Source organism: Chenopodium quinoa, unplaced genomic scaffold (genome assembly GCF_001683475.1).
Source record: "Chenopodium quinoa cultivar QQ74 unplaced genomic scaffold, ASM168347v1, whole genome shotgun sequence".
NCBI lineage: Eukaryota > Viridiplantae > Streptophyta > Magnoliopsida > Caryophyllales > Amaranthaceae > Chenopodium > Chenopodium quinoa.
Window position 1 is genome coordinate 1777171 of NW_018743937.1, and position 13713 is coordinate 1790883.

A 13713-nucleotide genomic window follows, 5' to 3' on the forward strand; every position below is an offset into this window, starting at 1 on the left:
CCTGTTAACTTCTGAACCTCTCGGATGGTACGAGGCGACTGCATGTCAATGACCGCCTGCACCTTCTCAGGGTTCGCCTCTATTCCTCTCTGATTGATAAGGAATCCGAGAAATTTCCCAGACTCAACTCCAAAGACACATTTCTTGGGATTGAGCATGACATGGTGCCGCCTGAGTGTGGCGAAAGTTTCTCGGAGGTCCGAAAGTTTCTGAAGTTTAGTCTTGACAATCATATCATCAATGTATGCCTCGACGTTTCTCCCAATCTGATCAAAGAACACAGTGTTTATCATTCGCTGGAAGGTAGCCGGGGCATTCTTAAGACCAAACGGCATGACCGTGTAACAGTATAACCCCTGATCAGTGACGAAGGTCGTCTTCTCCTGATCTTTCTTCCATAAAGGAATTTGATGGAAACCAGAATAGGCGTCCATAAAGCTCATCAAAGCATGGCCGGCTGTTGAGTCGACCAGGTTATCAATTTTAGGCAGAGGGTAACTGTCTTTGGGGCACGCCTTGTTTAAGTCTGTGTAGTCTACACACATTCGTCAGGTGCCATTCGGCTTTTTAACAAGCACCACATTTGCAACCCAGTCTGGGAAGTAACATTGCCGAATGAACCCTGCATCAAGTAATTTTTTCACTTCGGCGGCTGCCGCCTGACTTCTTTCTTCGCCATGGTTCCGTTTCTTCTGCCGTACCGGCTTCTTTTTTGGATCCACAGCCAGTTTATGTACCGCCAGATCAGGACTAATGCCTGGCATTTCATGGACTTCGAATGCAAAGATGTCCTTGTATTCTTTCAATAGTTTGTGAAAGTCCTCACCAAGGTCTCTCAGAGCAGTCGTCCCAACTTTGACTGTTCGATCAGGACGTGAGTCGTCTAAGATTAGGTTCGTATGCTCACCAGCCGGCTGAGGGCGGAACTCATCCGACCGCTCCTCTGCCAATGATTGCTATTTTCTTTCTTTTCTTGCGGACTCTGTCTGGGACGCCTTTCTCTTTTTGCCGCCTGCTTCTTGAACAGGCGCACTCTCCTTGACATTGTCAAGGTCTGTTTTTTCACCACTTGACCCAGTGGCCATAACAGTGGGCTTGACATCCAAGAGATAGCACTCTCGGGCCATCCTCTGATCTCCCCTTAGGGAGCCGACTGTTCCATTATCCCTCTCAAACTTGAGCAACATAAGAGATGGGATTATAACAGCCTTGGAATTATTCAGGGTTGGTCGTCCCAGAATCATGTTGTAGGCCGAGAGTTCTTCTACTACCAGGAACCGGACTACCATGTGTCGTCTTTCCCCTTTTTCGCCCAGGCGGATGGGTAAATCCACTCGTCCCAGTGGGTGGACGACTCCTCCTCCAAACCCTACTAAAGGGTGGGAGGCCGGATGTATGCAATCAGTCTGATATTTTAGTTTCGACAGACATTTGCTACTGATGAGATCTGAGGAGCTTCCGGTATCTATGAGGATTCGGCTAACTCTCTGGTTGGCCACTTTACATTCAATGACGATAGGGTCGTCATGCGGCCCTCTTACCCCTCCTAGATCTTCTTCAGTGATGACAATCTCAGGAAATGAATATTTGGACGGCCGTTCTTGGTGAACGGAATTTACATCTAACCGCCTGATATTGTCTTTGTTGCCTCTAATAGTGGGGCCGCCTCCTGAGAAGCCGCCTGCAATGGTGTAGACGACTGCATCATCTGTATCGGAGCTGTCGGCCTGTTGATTCTTTTTGGCCGACTGCTTTTTTGAGGAAGTGTTCCCCGTAGATTTCTTGACATAAGTGTCAAGATCACCTTGCTTAGCCAGGCGGTCCAGATACCGCATGAGACTGATGCAGTCATTGGTGTGATGACCAACATCATCATGATAAGCACAGAATTTATCTTGGTTCCGGTTGTTTGCAGAACCCTTCATGGGGACCGGCTTCTCAATTGAGATCCGTCCCTTGATTTCTTTTAGGATAAACTGGTTATCCTTGTTAAACGCATACTTTGGGGAGTATGGTTTGAATTCTTTTTTCTTTTTCTGGGCCGGCTGTTTAGAGGAATCAGCCGCCCAGACCTCTTTTCTCTTCTCATCTTTGTTTGACGACTGTTTCTGTCGTCCTTCTCTTTTGTCGAACCTTTTCCCGTCCGACTGTTTTATCGTACAAAGATCAGTCGCCTGTATATAGGCTTCCGCTTCAATCAAGGCCTCTTGAAGAGTCGCCACCCTCTTTCGAACCAAGTCAAATTTGAAGGTCGACCCATCCTTGAGACCTCTGAAAAAGTCAGTATAGGCTACCTCATCCGGTAACCCTTGAATCTGTATTCTCATCAGGTTAAACCCCCTGATGTAAGAACGAAGACCCTCCTTCTCACCCTGTTGAATTGTTCCTAAATCAAGGGTCGTCTTCTTCGCAGGGATGTTCATGGCGAAGTTGGAGGTGAATAAGTAAGCAAGCGTCCTGAAGCTATTTACACAACCAGTCGGCAGGTTGCCAAACCATTGTTGTGCGATTCCTTTGAGAGTCGCTGGGAAACACTTGCACCAGGTGGGATCATCCAACCCTTGAAGGTACATCAGGTTGGTGAAGGCCATAAGATGGTCTTCTGGGTTAGTAGTGCCGTCATAGGCGCCTACTAATACATTTTTCACTTTGGCCGGCTGAGCGGCTTCAGTAATTTCCTTGGAGAAGGCTGACGGCTGTTCACCAAGTCTAAGCAACCGTAGCTGCCAGTCCATAGGTTGGACGTTTTTTGCTGCAGGTCCACCAAACGGAGGTGGCTGCAAAAAATATTGTTGTTGCGGCACAAATGGTAAGTTTGGTACCGCCTAGTCGCTATGAAAGCCGGACTGACGGGAGGTGCCGCCTGACTGACTCTCATGATACGACTGAGTATGCCTTATCGAGGCATTTCGCAGACTGTCTTGAAAGTTTGAAGTAGAGGCCGACTCTGACAATCGGTCACTTTTCTTCTGCTCTAGCAGTAGCCGAGCGTCTGTGAATGTTTGCTTCGACCCGTCCGCCTGAATATGACGAACAGGTTTCCTATTTCCTGTAGGAAAACGGAATTTTGTGAAATCAAGGGCAGGTGGCTCCCGCTTCCTAGATTTAGGATGAGGAGTCGCCTCTCGCCCTTGAAATGGCTTCCTCTTCAGTGAAGTGGAGGGTTTCTTAGCCGACTGCTCCTTGACCAGAGCAGGCGGCTTCTTGTTGATCAACTCTTGAATCTCTCCCTTGAAGTCCCTCATGAAGGTTATGAGTTCGTTCCTTGTGATGGGAGCAGATCCATCAGTCGGCTGCTGCCGAACAGGCGGTGCGCCTGCTGGCTCATTTCCAGTTTGAAGATGTTCCCGTTCCCTCCTTTCAGTATGACGAGTACGTCGGGCCCTTAAGGTCCCGTCTGAAGCTGTGTGAGCTTCAACTTCAAATTCACTCTCAGTATCATGGTCCGACTGAACTTGAGGGTCGTCTAGGGGACGCCTCTCTTCAGGAGTCGGTACAGACTTGGATGCCATCTCAGAAGTACTCTCCCCACAGACGGCGCCAAATGTTTCGGGGTTTTCTGATGTTCTGCGGTAGAGTTACAATTCCGAGACTGGAACCGGACGCCTGTACCTGCAAAATAACGGAGACTCCTGGTGGTGGGAGCTCCGCCTCCAACGGTCAAGTTAGTACCTGATTAAGGAGTAATTAATGCGGAAATTAAAGTGATTGGGTCTCTCTAGGTGAGAGTGTTTAATGTAGGTAATCTGCTTTGTTAGCGAGATCAGCCGGTTATTACTGTGTGTAATTAATGTGTTTTTTCGTAATCCCCCTTAATGAGGATTAAGGGAGGTATTTATAACCTTGGGAAACGTGCCAATCCTAGGTTTAGGTTAACCTAGGGCTGATTGGGCTTCCCTCGGTAGTTGGGCCTGGGTGGCCGGTTTCTCCATTAGGCATGGAGTATGCCACGTGTCATGACATAACAGGTCCAAGGTGGACGAATAGGCGTGTGCCACGTGGCAAGCCCTGACAGTTCCAACTGGGGGACACTTGGCAGGACCTGATTGGCCCACGTGGCGCATTCCGATTGGTAGGAGCAAAATCCCCTAATCAATTATAATCTTCATATACAATGTATAGTAATGCAACTGAACATAAATTAAAAAAGAAATTATATTTATTTATATTTCTCGTTACATGGTCGATCTCCTTTTCTTCTTCTTCTTCTTCTTCTTCTTCTTCTTCTTATTATTATTATTATTATTATTATTATTATTATTATTATTATTATTATTATTATTATTATTATTATTATTATTATTATTATTGTATTATTATTATTATTATTATTTCTCTTCTTTTACCTCCCTTTTTTTTTAAAAAAAAACTATCCACTATCTCTTTTCTTTAATTTATAGGCAAATTTGTCAGAAAAAAACCCTTTTAAATGCACCATTTTTTGCGGAAAAAACCTTTTAAAAGCTTTATCGTTAAAAAAAACCCAAAGTTAAAAATTTGTTGTTCAAAGAAACCTAGTATCACTAATTAACTCAATTAACCTCTAATCTCTTCTAATTACACTCTAACAATCACTTAACTATTTAATAATTAAATTAATTTATAAATTAAAAAAAATTAACAACCACTACCACTCTAACCACCAACCTAGCCGCCTTCCTTTCTCTCCCCTTCCCCTGGCAACCACTCCCACCACCGGTGACCCAACTCCACCGCCGTCGACCCCTTTCCCTTTCCCTTTCCCTCTTACCACCTTAGCCACGAAAACCACCTCTAAATGGTCTGACCCCTACCTACGATTGACCCCCTCTAAAACTCTAACCCTAAAAACCTTCCTACCTACCACCTCAGCCGTGAAAACCACCCCAGCCACACCCACTCGATCGACAGAAATTCCCAAAATTCCGATCCACCACCAACAAACATCTACCTAGATTGGAATTTCCAAACGGATTGTGTTTCCTTCCTCCTTCTTCTACTTCACTTTTTTCCTCCTTTTTCAACCACCATCAACATCCAACCATTTACAATCATTTAATTTTGAAAAAGATAAAATGAGTGAGGAAACTAAGCTCGTAACGACGCTTGAAAACATGGCGTCGAAGATCGGAAATAGCCTTTTGACAGGGTTGATTTGCTTTATTTGTGGAATTTGTTTTTTTTTTTTTTTTTTTTTTTTTTTTTTTTTTTTTTTGCTTTAAGTTTTGATAATCTTAAGGTGGGTTGTCGGGTTTAGGGTTTTGAAAGGGGGTTGGCCGAAGGTGGAGGGTTTAAGGTGGCGGTTGAGTTGGGGGATAGGACTGATGCCAGAGGAGGGGAAAGGGAGGAAGGTGGCTGGTGGTTAGAGTGGTGGCGGTGTTTTTTTTTTTGTTTTTTTTATTATTATTATTTTTTCATTTTTTTTAATTTATATACTTCCTCCGTTTCGATTTAATTGACACATTTGATTTAGACACATATATTAAGGAGAGGAGAGAGAGTGAGAGAGAATGAAAAAGTAAGTGGGGTAGCTTGTAAATACAAGGTAAAAAATTTACCCTAAAAGGAAACATGTCTAGTAGAAAAAAAGCTTCCTAAAGAAGAATACGTGTCAACTAAAAAGCAACGGAGGTAGTATTAAATAGTTAAGTGAGAGTTAGAGAGTAATTAGAAGAGATCAGAGGTTAATTAAGTTAATTAGTGATACTAGGTTTCTTTTAACAATTTTTTTAAGTTCGTGTTTTTTTAACGAACAAAGCTTTTACAGGTGTTTTTTTTCTTTTCTTTTCAAATTTGCCTTATTTTAATCCCCTTTAACTACACTTTTAAAACTTGAAGTTTTTTTATATACACCTGGGTGTAGGGCATATCAAGGATTTTGTTCATGTAAGAAAAACAATTAAGAGTTTTGTCAAAACGATGCATTTAGGGACGGATAATTACTTTACTAATGGCCTGTTCTCTTCAGCTTATTTTCAGTTCAGTTCAGCTCCAATAAGTTCAGTTCAGTTTTTAATTTCCTTCTCTCATAAAATATTCAGTTTAGTTCAGCTCCAAGCCTCCAATATGTTCAATTCAGCTCGAAAATCAGAACAGACCCTACCACAAGCTAAAAATTAAAAAGTAAATGGGCCAAGTTGATTTTTGGACACATAAACTCCTACTGTAAGTTTGTAACGGGCCTCCAATAACATTTACACTTCATCAAATTCTTGTGTTAAAATAAAACAATGGTTTTAAAACCATTCGTAGGGTTTAAGAACTAGGTTTTCCCCTTTATTAGTGGTCGAACAAAACATTCCTTAATCCTCTTGTTCTTCAATTTCTTCCCTATTTTTATCAAATTTGAAGTATTTTTCATCGAATTCTGTGTAATTATGGAAGCATTGCATGTTGCGAAGGCTAATTTGACTGTTTATCTTCATCCTTCTCAAACTAAAGACGTCAATGAAGCCGTTACTCGCGAGCTTAGCTCTCTTCTATTCAAGTAATTCAACTTTCTATCTATTTAATTTTTATTTTAATTGCTGATTTGGGTATTAATTATATGTTTAATTTCTTTGTTAGGGTTGATATTTTGATATGAACAAAGAAGATTTAATTTAACGTGTTTATCAAAAGTTTTGCTTTTCTGGGTTTTATTTATGTTGCTTTAACAACCATATAGTAGGTATTTAGTGTTTCATATCGAAATACTGATTCGTTGACCTTGGTTCAATTTTTATTTTTATTTTGTTACTAATTGGTTCGATTGATTATCGTTTTGATCTTAATTTTATATGGGTTATCTTCAAAATTGATGATTTTTATTTTTTTTTTTATTTTTTTAACCTCTTTGATTCATTTCTATCAGGGGATTTTTAATTTTTGTTAATTTACTTAATCTAAATTGAATTGGATTGTTACTAATAATGTTGCTGAAATTTCAGGGAATTATTTGTTAATAGTGTTAATTTAGGAAGTTACCCATGACTTAGCAGTTTTTCATTGTTTTGATGGAGCTATTTTAGTATTTTGTCTCGCTCGCTCAATCCACATTATGGCTCTCCGGGCCAATCCGGTTTAATTTATTAGGATAATCCCATAACCAGATCAGTTGACAACTCTAGCTTTGTTTGTACAATGTTTAATCGTTCTTACTTCATGATATATTTGAGATGGGGGAGAGGGGAGTGGTTCGAGAGCATTTGTATTGACCAGTAAACAAATTAGAGTTATTTTTGTGTGTAGCAATGTCTCTTGGTAAACATGCCTGACTATTTTAAGAATGCTGACAACCTTATGAATATTGTGGCATCAAAAACCATATAGTATGAAGATACAATGCAATACAAATTACGCTACTTCTAGATCCAAAAACTGTTGCCACTCACCTTTTTAATATTTGGGTATAAGATTTGTTTGGGATAATGAAAGCAAGACGCAAAATTGGGACTGCAACACCACGTGTTTATCACAAGAAAATAAATAACATCTCAAAGCCTATTTTTGTACGAAGTGAATACTGGCCTGGTTGAAGTCCAGTAGTAAGTGTATGAACTTGTTTAGGTTGGGCGATCTTTTTTTTTTTTTTGCGTAATCATACTGCTTTACCACTCCTATCACCTTAGCTATAAAACTAGTATCGTTTGTTTGCTGTACAAGTTGATGAATAATGTCAGAACTCAGGAGGATTTAATAAATTAAGATGCTGTATAGGGCTATAGGCAAATACTTCAATACTTTGTCAAGCCACAGAAACAAGCAGAGTTTAGAGTCCAACGTCTAGTCCAAACTAGTCTTGCTAAATGTTAACAGCTTGATCTCCATCAACAAGTAAACATCTTTCAATTCAAAATCCGACAATTAGAGCAGGAGAAGATAATTCATTAGGCTACAAGTTTATCACATCGATGACATTTTGCTGCTACACCTTTTTCTCTTGTGGATTTAAATAATAATAAAAAAACTCCTTTTATCGTGTTTTGATTGTGTCGTGTGAGTCGGGTTCATTTTTGTGAACGTTGTTCAGGATGGAAGATCGTGTTATGGAAACTATTTAGTAAGTATATCATTGAAACCATGCCCTTTTTTTGCTATATTCGTTGAGGATAAAAAATGAACTCGTTTAGTCAGCGTTTTGATTATTTGGGTGAGTTGGGTTCAGTTTTGAAATCATTGTTTAAGATGGAAGTGATTGTATTGCGGAAACTATTTAGTATATGATTAAAGTATTTATGTGTGTAAATTGATAGGTTTTTAGCTATCTGATGTACATTCTGTATATTTTTAGTTGGGTGGTGTAATAGATGATTTGCACATATGAGCCTGATTGTTTGGAGCCATGCTCGTGCACTATGCTCATGATCTCATATTCTTTACATGCTGTTGTTGTCAGGTTCAGCGAAATTTATGATGGTGTATTGTTGGCACATGAGATTGCTGATGTTCCAAGTAGACATGGAAAAATTCTATCTGGGCTCTTTCCTTATGTCGGTGTTCGACTGACGGCTAATCTTCTACTTTTTGCTCCAAAGCCAGATACATATCTAGGTATGCCGTTGCCTTCAACTTCATCTATTCAAATATTGGTGTGCTAATATAGATGTTTCTGGAGTTCTGGAGTCATACATCCTTTGCAGCAGTATACAGAGTAGTGTATAAATCCTGTATTCAAAATCCTAATAAAGATCTATAAATTATGTTCCCATTTAGTTGGTATTTTCTTTGGAGATGAAAAACACTTATTTAAAAAGAAATGATGATCTTGATTTAATCTTTTTGATAGTACTTAGAACATGATTTTATATCTTTATTATTTCAGTCAATTGACATAGCATACTTTGTTTGTTTTTGTATCTTCCAGAAGGTAAAGTTGTGAAGGTTGGGCAGGAGTCCATACATGTTGTTGTTCTCGGATTTTCAGCTGCCATTATAACAGTAGATGACATTCGTGATGAATTTAGATATAAGATTGTATGTAACAATTTGCTGTTGTATATTCTTTTAATTTTCTTCTGAATTTACAGAAATTACATTAATTTTGTTTTGCTGTAGAAAAGTGGGGAAGAAATGTTCCGAAGCACATCACACAAGCGGCATGTAATTAAAGTTGGAACCATGATACGCTTTTTAGTCAAAAGGTGAGAAACATTAATCTTTCAATCACTCAAAGGATCAACTTATAATAAAATGCCCACTTGATTTTTAATCTATACTTTAACACTGTGATAAAAGTATTAGTTTTTGTGTCTTGGTAGATGAATATTTTATATGGTAAGTGATGCAGATATGTGATGGAAAAGTAGTTAACTGATAAGCTGCCTAAATTACTCTTGTTGTCAAGCTAATTATCATACACCGTCAACTCCCCAAGAAAAAAGGAATGAATGAAGAAGCCACTATAACTATCCCACAGCTGAGTACAATTGAGCTTACTTATCTAATGTTTTTAGATGGCTTAACGTTGGATAAACATTTCAATAATATTATGAATGAAATTGTCTATGAACTTCTATCTTTTACCTCTATCGTGTCAAACTTAATCTTTTCCTAACCAAAAACTTAATCTCATACTAATTTATATGATTTTCATAATGTCTAGGACGTTGCATGAAGATGAATTTTGACATGTATGATGGTACTATAAGAGGGTTCATGAGTCATGGCTATCTAAATATATATTGACACACGCAATTTTTAAATCCATCTCATGGTTAGTTTGCATGGTGTCAGCACACCCATATCACACTGTTGAAATCTAATTATGCATTTTAATTTGCCTGCTTGTGAGCACTGATTTTTATAGATACCCTGAATATTTGTATGGATGTTCTAGATCTTGCTGACTCAGGATGAGCAATAAAATGCTTGTGTTGTGAAAGTTGTTTGTTAATCAAGTTTTTGAGTGGATTATTTTTGGTTCTCTCTGATTTTCTATGGTGATTTTCTATGGTGATTTTCTCTCTGATTGTTGTTGTTGTTGTTGTTGTTGTTGTTGTTGTTGTTGTTGTTTTTTGGCTCAAAATTACCCTGAAACCTTTTACTCTGGGGTGGGCAATATTTGTTCGCATTATATTTATAGTGCATATTTAAAATTGTAGCTTGTCTTGTTGTTGTTGTTGTTGTTGTTGTTGTTGTTGTTGTTGTTGTTGTTGTTGTTGTTGTGTGTTGTTGTTGTTGTTGTTGTTGTTGACATTGTATCTATGTTTACACAGCTTTGATGAGGAAATACTGCACATATCTGGGTCCTTAATTCCATCGAGCACTGGAAACATTAAGTGGCAATCATCCTTAGCTAACAGGTATTTTGGCTCAAAATTACCCTGAAACCTTTTACTCTGGGGTGGGCAATATTTGTTCGCATTATATTTCTAGTACATATTTAAAATTGTAGCTTGTCTTACAGTTCCCGGAAGCGGATAGAAGTATTAAAGGATTTTAGTACTGGAACAATTGATGGAGGTGCTATATCTAATGATTATCATGTCTTGAAGAAATCAAAGAAACAAAGAGTATAACAAGGATCCTAAAGGATGCGATAGGATTAAAGACTCCCAATGATTTCATGATTGTAATGGTAAGTTTCTTTTCTATTGCGATTGGCAGTATGCAATTTTTGCTTTTACTTTCCGTCTTATATTTTTGTGCTTTATTTGTGGTTTTGTTGCACAATCATATGCTATTAAAGTCCTTTGCATATTTTACGTCTTGGGTATATTTGGGTAGGGATATTCAAGAAAGGGATTGTGAACGGTCACAAGTTACTCCCTGAGTCCTTTTGTTCATGATTGTCCTCTTTTTTTAATTTTTTCTTCCCAATCTCACGCCCCTTTGCTCAAGGGGTTCATCCCAAATCATGGTTTATTGATTAATCCCTTAAGTATTTTGATTTTCCTAGTCTTGGTCTTATGCATGGGGAACTATCCAAAGTTACTCCCACCAATTTCCAACACCACTTTCAGTGTTTGAAAGGTGCAAGGCTTTAGGGGTCATGCGCTTTTTGAGGTCTAGGCAAGGAGATTTTGATGAGGCGTAGCTTAAGGCGCTCAAAGATTTATTCAGATTTTTTTTAATTGTTTAGTATATGTGCCTTGTGTCAACGAGGCGCGCCTTAGGCGCCTTGGTGCACCTTGAGCCTTGTTATTATTGACCACTTCAGTGTTTGAAAGGCGCCTAAGGCGCTCAAAGATTTTTTGACCACTTCATGTGCCTTTTGTGGTCTAGGCAAGGAGATTTTGATGAGGCGTAGCTTAAGGCGCTGAAAGATTATTTCAGATTTTTTTATTTTTTATTTTTTATTTTTATGTTTAGTATATGCGCCTTACGTCAACAAGGCGCACAGAGGCGCGCCTTGGTGCGCCCATAGCCTATTTAATTTATTGACCACTTCTATAACCCGTGTGCGGCCACTAGAGACCATCATGCTGTGCGAGGGACTAAAACAATGGAGCACTGCTTGCCGCCTCCATAACCCATTGTCACCACTAACTTTTGTAATTTTGGTAACCGAGTCCCGTACAAAAATCTAATGGTTGGATGTAGTCACTTGTGCCGGAGGTCAAGATAGGTACACGGATAGGTGTTGTGTGGTGTTGATGGAGAAGAATTAAATTCATCTTTGCAAAGGGCTGATGGGCAATGAGCCGATGATAAATAGGAATAGGGAATTTTGCTAGGAGACAAAAGAGGGGGTGATGGTGGCTGGGTTTTGTTTTGAGTACAGGGGGTTCTGGATAGGGTGGAAGTAGGGGTATGCGAACCCAGATTGTCAACTATTTTTTCAACTTACTGTTAACTGTGTAATTGCAATGTTCGGTCGGGATCATGGTTTTTATTACATTGTACTCAAATTTTATAAATAAATATTCATGAACAAATCAAATTGAAGAACTTGCTTTGCTACTGCCAAAACTCTAACTTATCACAATACATCATGCCTGGCAATGAATTTGGGAAAAGCAGAAATTTCAAAATTCAGTAAATGTTCCTACAATCAATTTGGCTCTCCTATCTGTTTCAAACCCTCTCCATCTCCATATTTCCCTTTCCCCTACTTGCCTCCACAACTAAATCAACATTGCTGTCATACTGCTCAATACTACCAACTTGCTACTCACTTTTAGGGTCCGTTGCCTTCCACCACAAAGGCATGACTATCATATCGGAACTTTGGCAAGTTACAAGGCATTTTTTTTAATAATTACCTGTGTATAGTGTAGATATCAATTTGGAAGCTTTCTTTTTTCCAGTTGTCTATATTTTCCATTAAACATCGACAAGGGGATTCTTTTAATGTCTCATATTATAATGTATCCTGAGAAGGATTAATAATGATTTTGAAGCCGGATGGGTTTGTGTACACACTACACAAATTTGACATGCCCATCCGGCTTGGCTATATTAAAATATGTAACAACTTTATTTCATTTCTTTAATGTCTTAGCTCCTTCCCTAAATTTCGTTTAGTTTGTTAATAAAATGAAGATAATGGGTCTATATTAAGGGAAAATTGACGGGAATAGTCCCAACTTTGCTCCATCCGCTCAAAATAATCCCAATTTTATACTCTATCTGCCCAAATTAATTCCAACCGGTAATTCCTTATATTAACTAGTCTTTATTTGTTTTCTGGTGTAATCTGTTAACATTTCGCCATATATGAAGTAATGGTGACTGATAACCTAGTTCTCTCAGGAAGTCAGGAATATCAATTTATCTCAAGAGTCTTCAGTTCCACACGAAATTACGTTTCTTGGTGTAAAGTGATGAGTCTGCTTTTGTCATGGAGTGATGTTTAATGTTATTGCAGATATTTTTTGCTTGTTGGCATTGATACACAATCCAGCTCTTGACGAAAGGACCAGAATTTGGGTGAACATGCAGAACAAAACTAGGATATTATAGGGCTCTTGTGATATAGGAAACTCAAATCTGCATGTGCATGTAATTTATCAATTTTATATCCAACGGATTGTCCTGTAATATATAGTATGATGTTTCCTTCCCAACAACGACTTCGGCTGGTCAGCTCTCAACTCTTGTTCTTTGTTATCTGGGTTATTTTAACAATCTTAGTATATTCTTATAATTTAACTTGCTCGTTACCCCATACTTCCAACTTTTTTTTAGTGCAACAGTTTGACCCATGCAAAGTTTAGTCAAATTTGTTAATATATTACCTCGTAGTTCGCATGTATGTGGGGTTTGGAATTGTGTAAGATTGGATGATGCTGGGCTGGGCTGCTCGTGGGATGATATTGCCTTGCATAAAAAAAATTAGGGCACGGCGTAGGCATGGCACTACAGAGTAGTGGGTTGGGTTTGAGCCACAATTATTTTTTTGTAACGATGCACATATAGGCATGACACGGCATGACCTGACACAAAAAAGACACTAAAACATTTTATATGGCGTCATGCATGCTAAAACATTGCGGTACTTTGGCCATTTGCTTGGGCCATACCCCCACGGTAAGACACGGTACATAGTAAGTGGGCTTAGTCTGGGTGGCCCCAAGGCATAACTTGAGTAAAAATAGACAATTATCCACTCTTAGTATGCCCAAGGATTGGAGTCATTGGACTCTTGAAACTGACTTGAACTAATGTGATGTTTACCTAATATCGGTTTAAACATAGTATTCATATTCCATATGGAACCAATAGAATGAAACTTGATGTAGAAGGTGGGACCTAATAGCTACAAATTACCTCGAATCCACGTTAGGTCCGATTATAGCGTGAATCTACCTT

At 38.9% G+C, this 13713-nt stretch overlaps 1 protein-coding gene across 2 annotated transcripts; it reads left to right on the forward strand.

Annotated features, from left to right (window-relative positions):
• Positions 1 to 6166: 6166 nt before the first annotated feature.
• Positions 6167 to 13069, forward strand: LOC110688704. 2 transcript variants are annotated; one of them, XM_021865453.1, is made up of 7 exons: positions 6167 to 6466; positions 8357 to 8511; positions 8825 to 8934; positions 9016 to 9101; positions 10176 to 10262; positions 10367 to 10537; positions 12806 to 13069. In XM_021865453.1, exons 1-6 carry the CDS (start codon positions 6357 to 6359, stop codon positions 10476 to 10478), a joined length of 660 nt encoding a protein of 219 aa, XP_021721145.1. In that variant the 5' UTR covers positions 6167 to 6356; the 3' UTR covers positions 10479 to 10537; positions 12806 to 13069. The 2 variants fall into 2 exon arrangements, with proteins under 2 accessions (XP_021721145.1, XP_021721144.1); XM_021865452.1 differs by having other exon boundaries at positions 6169 to 6466; positions 12770 to 13069.
• Positions 13070 to 13713: the final 644 nt, after the last annotated feature.

Coding starts and splice junctions, on each gene's coding strand:
- LOC110688704 (XM_021865453.1), top strand. CDS start 6,357: ATGGAAGCATTGCATGTTGCGAAGGCTAATTTGACTGTTTATCTTCAT. Junction 8,512..8,824: donor AAAGCCAGATACATATCTAG/GTATGCCGTTGC, acceptor TGTATCTTCCAG/AAGGTAAAGTTGTGAAGGTT. Junction 10,263..10,366: donor CAATCATCCTTAGCTAACAG/GTATTTTGGCTC, acceptor CTTGTCTTACAG/TTCCCGGAAGCGGATAGAAG.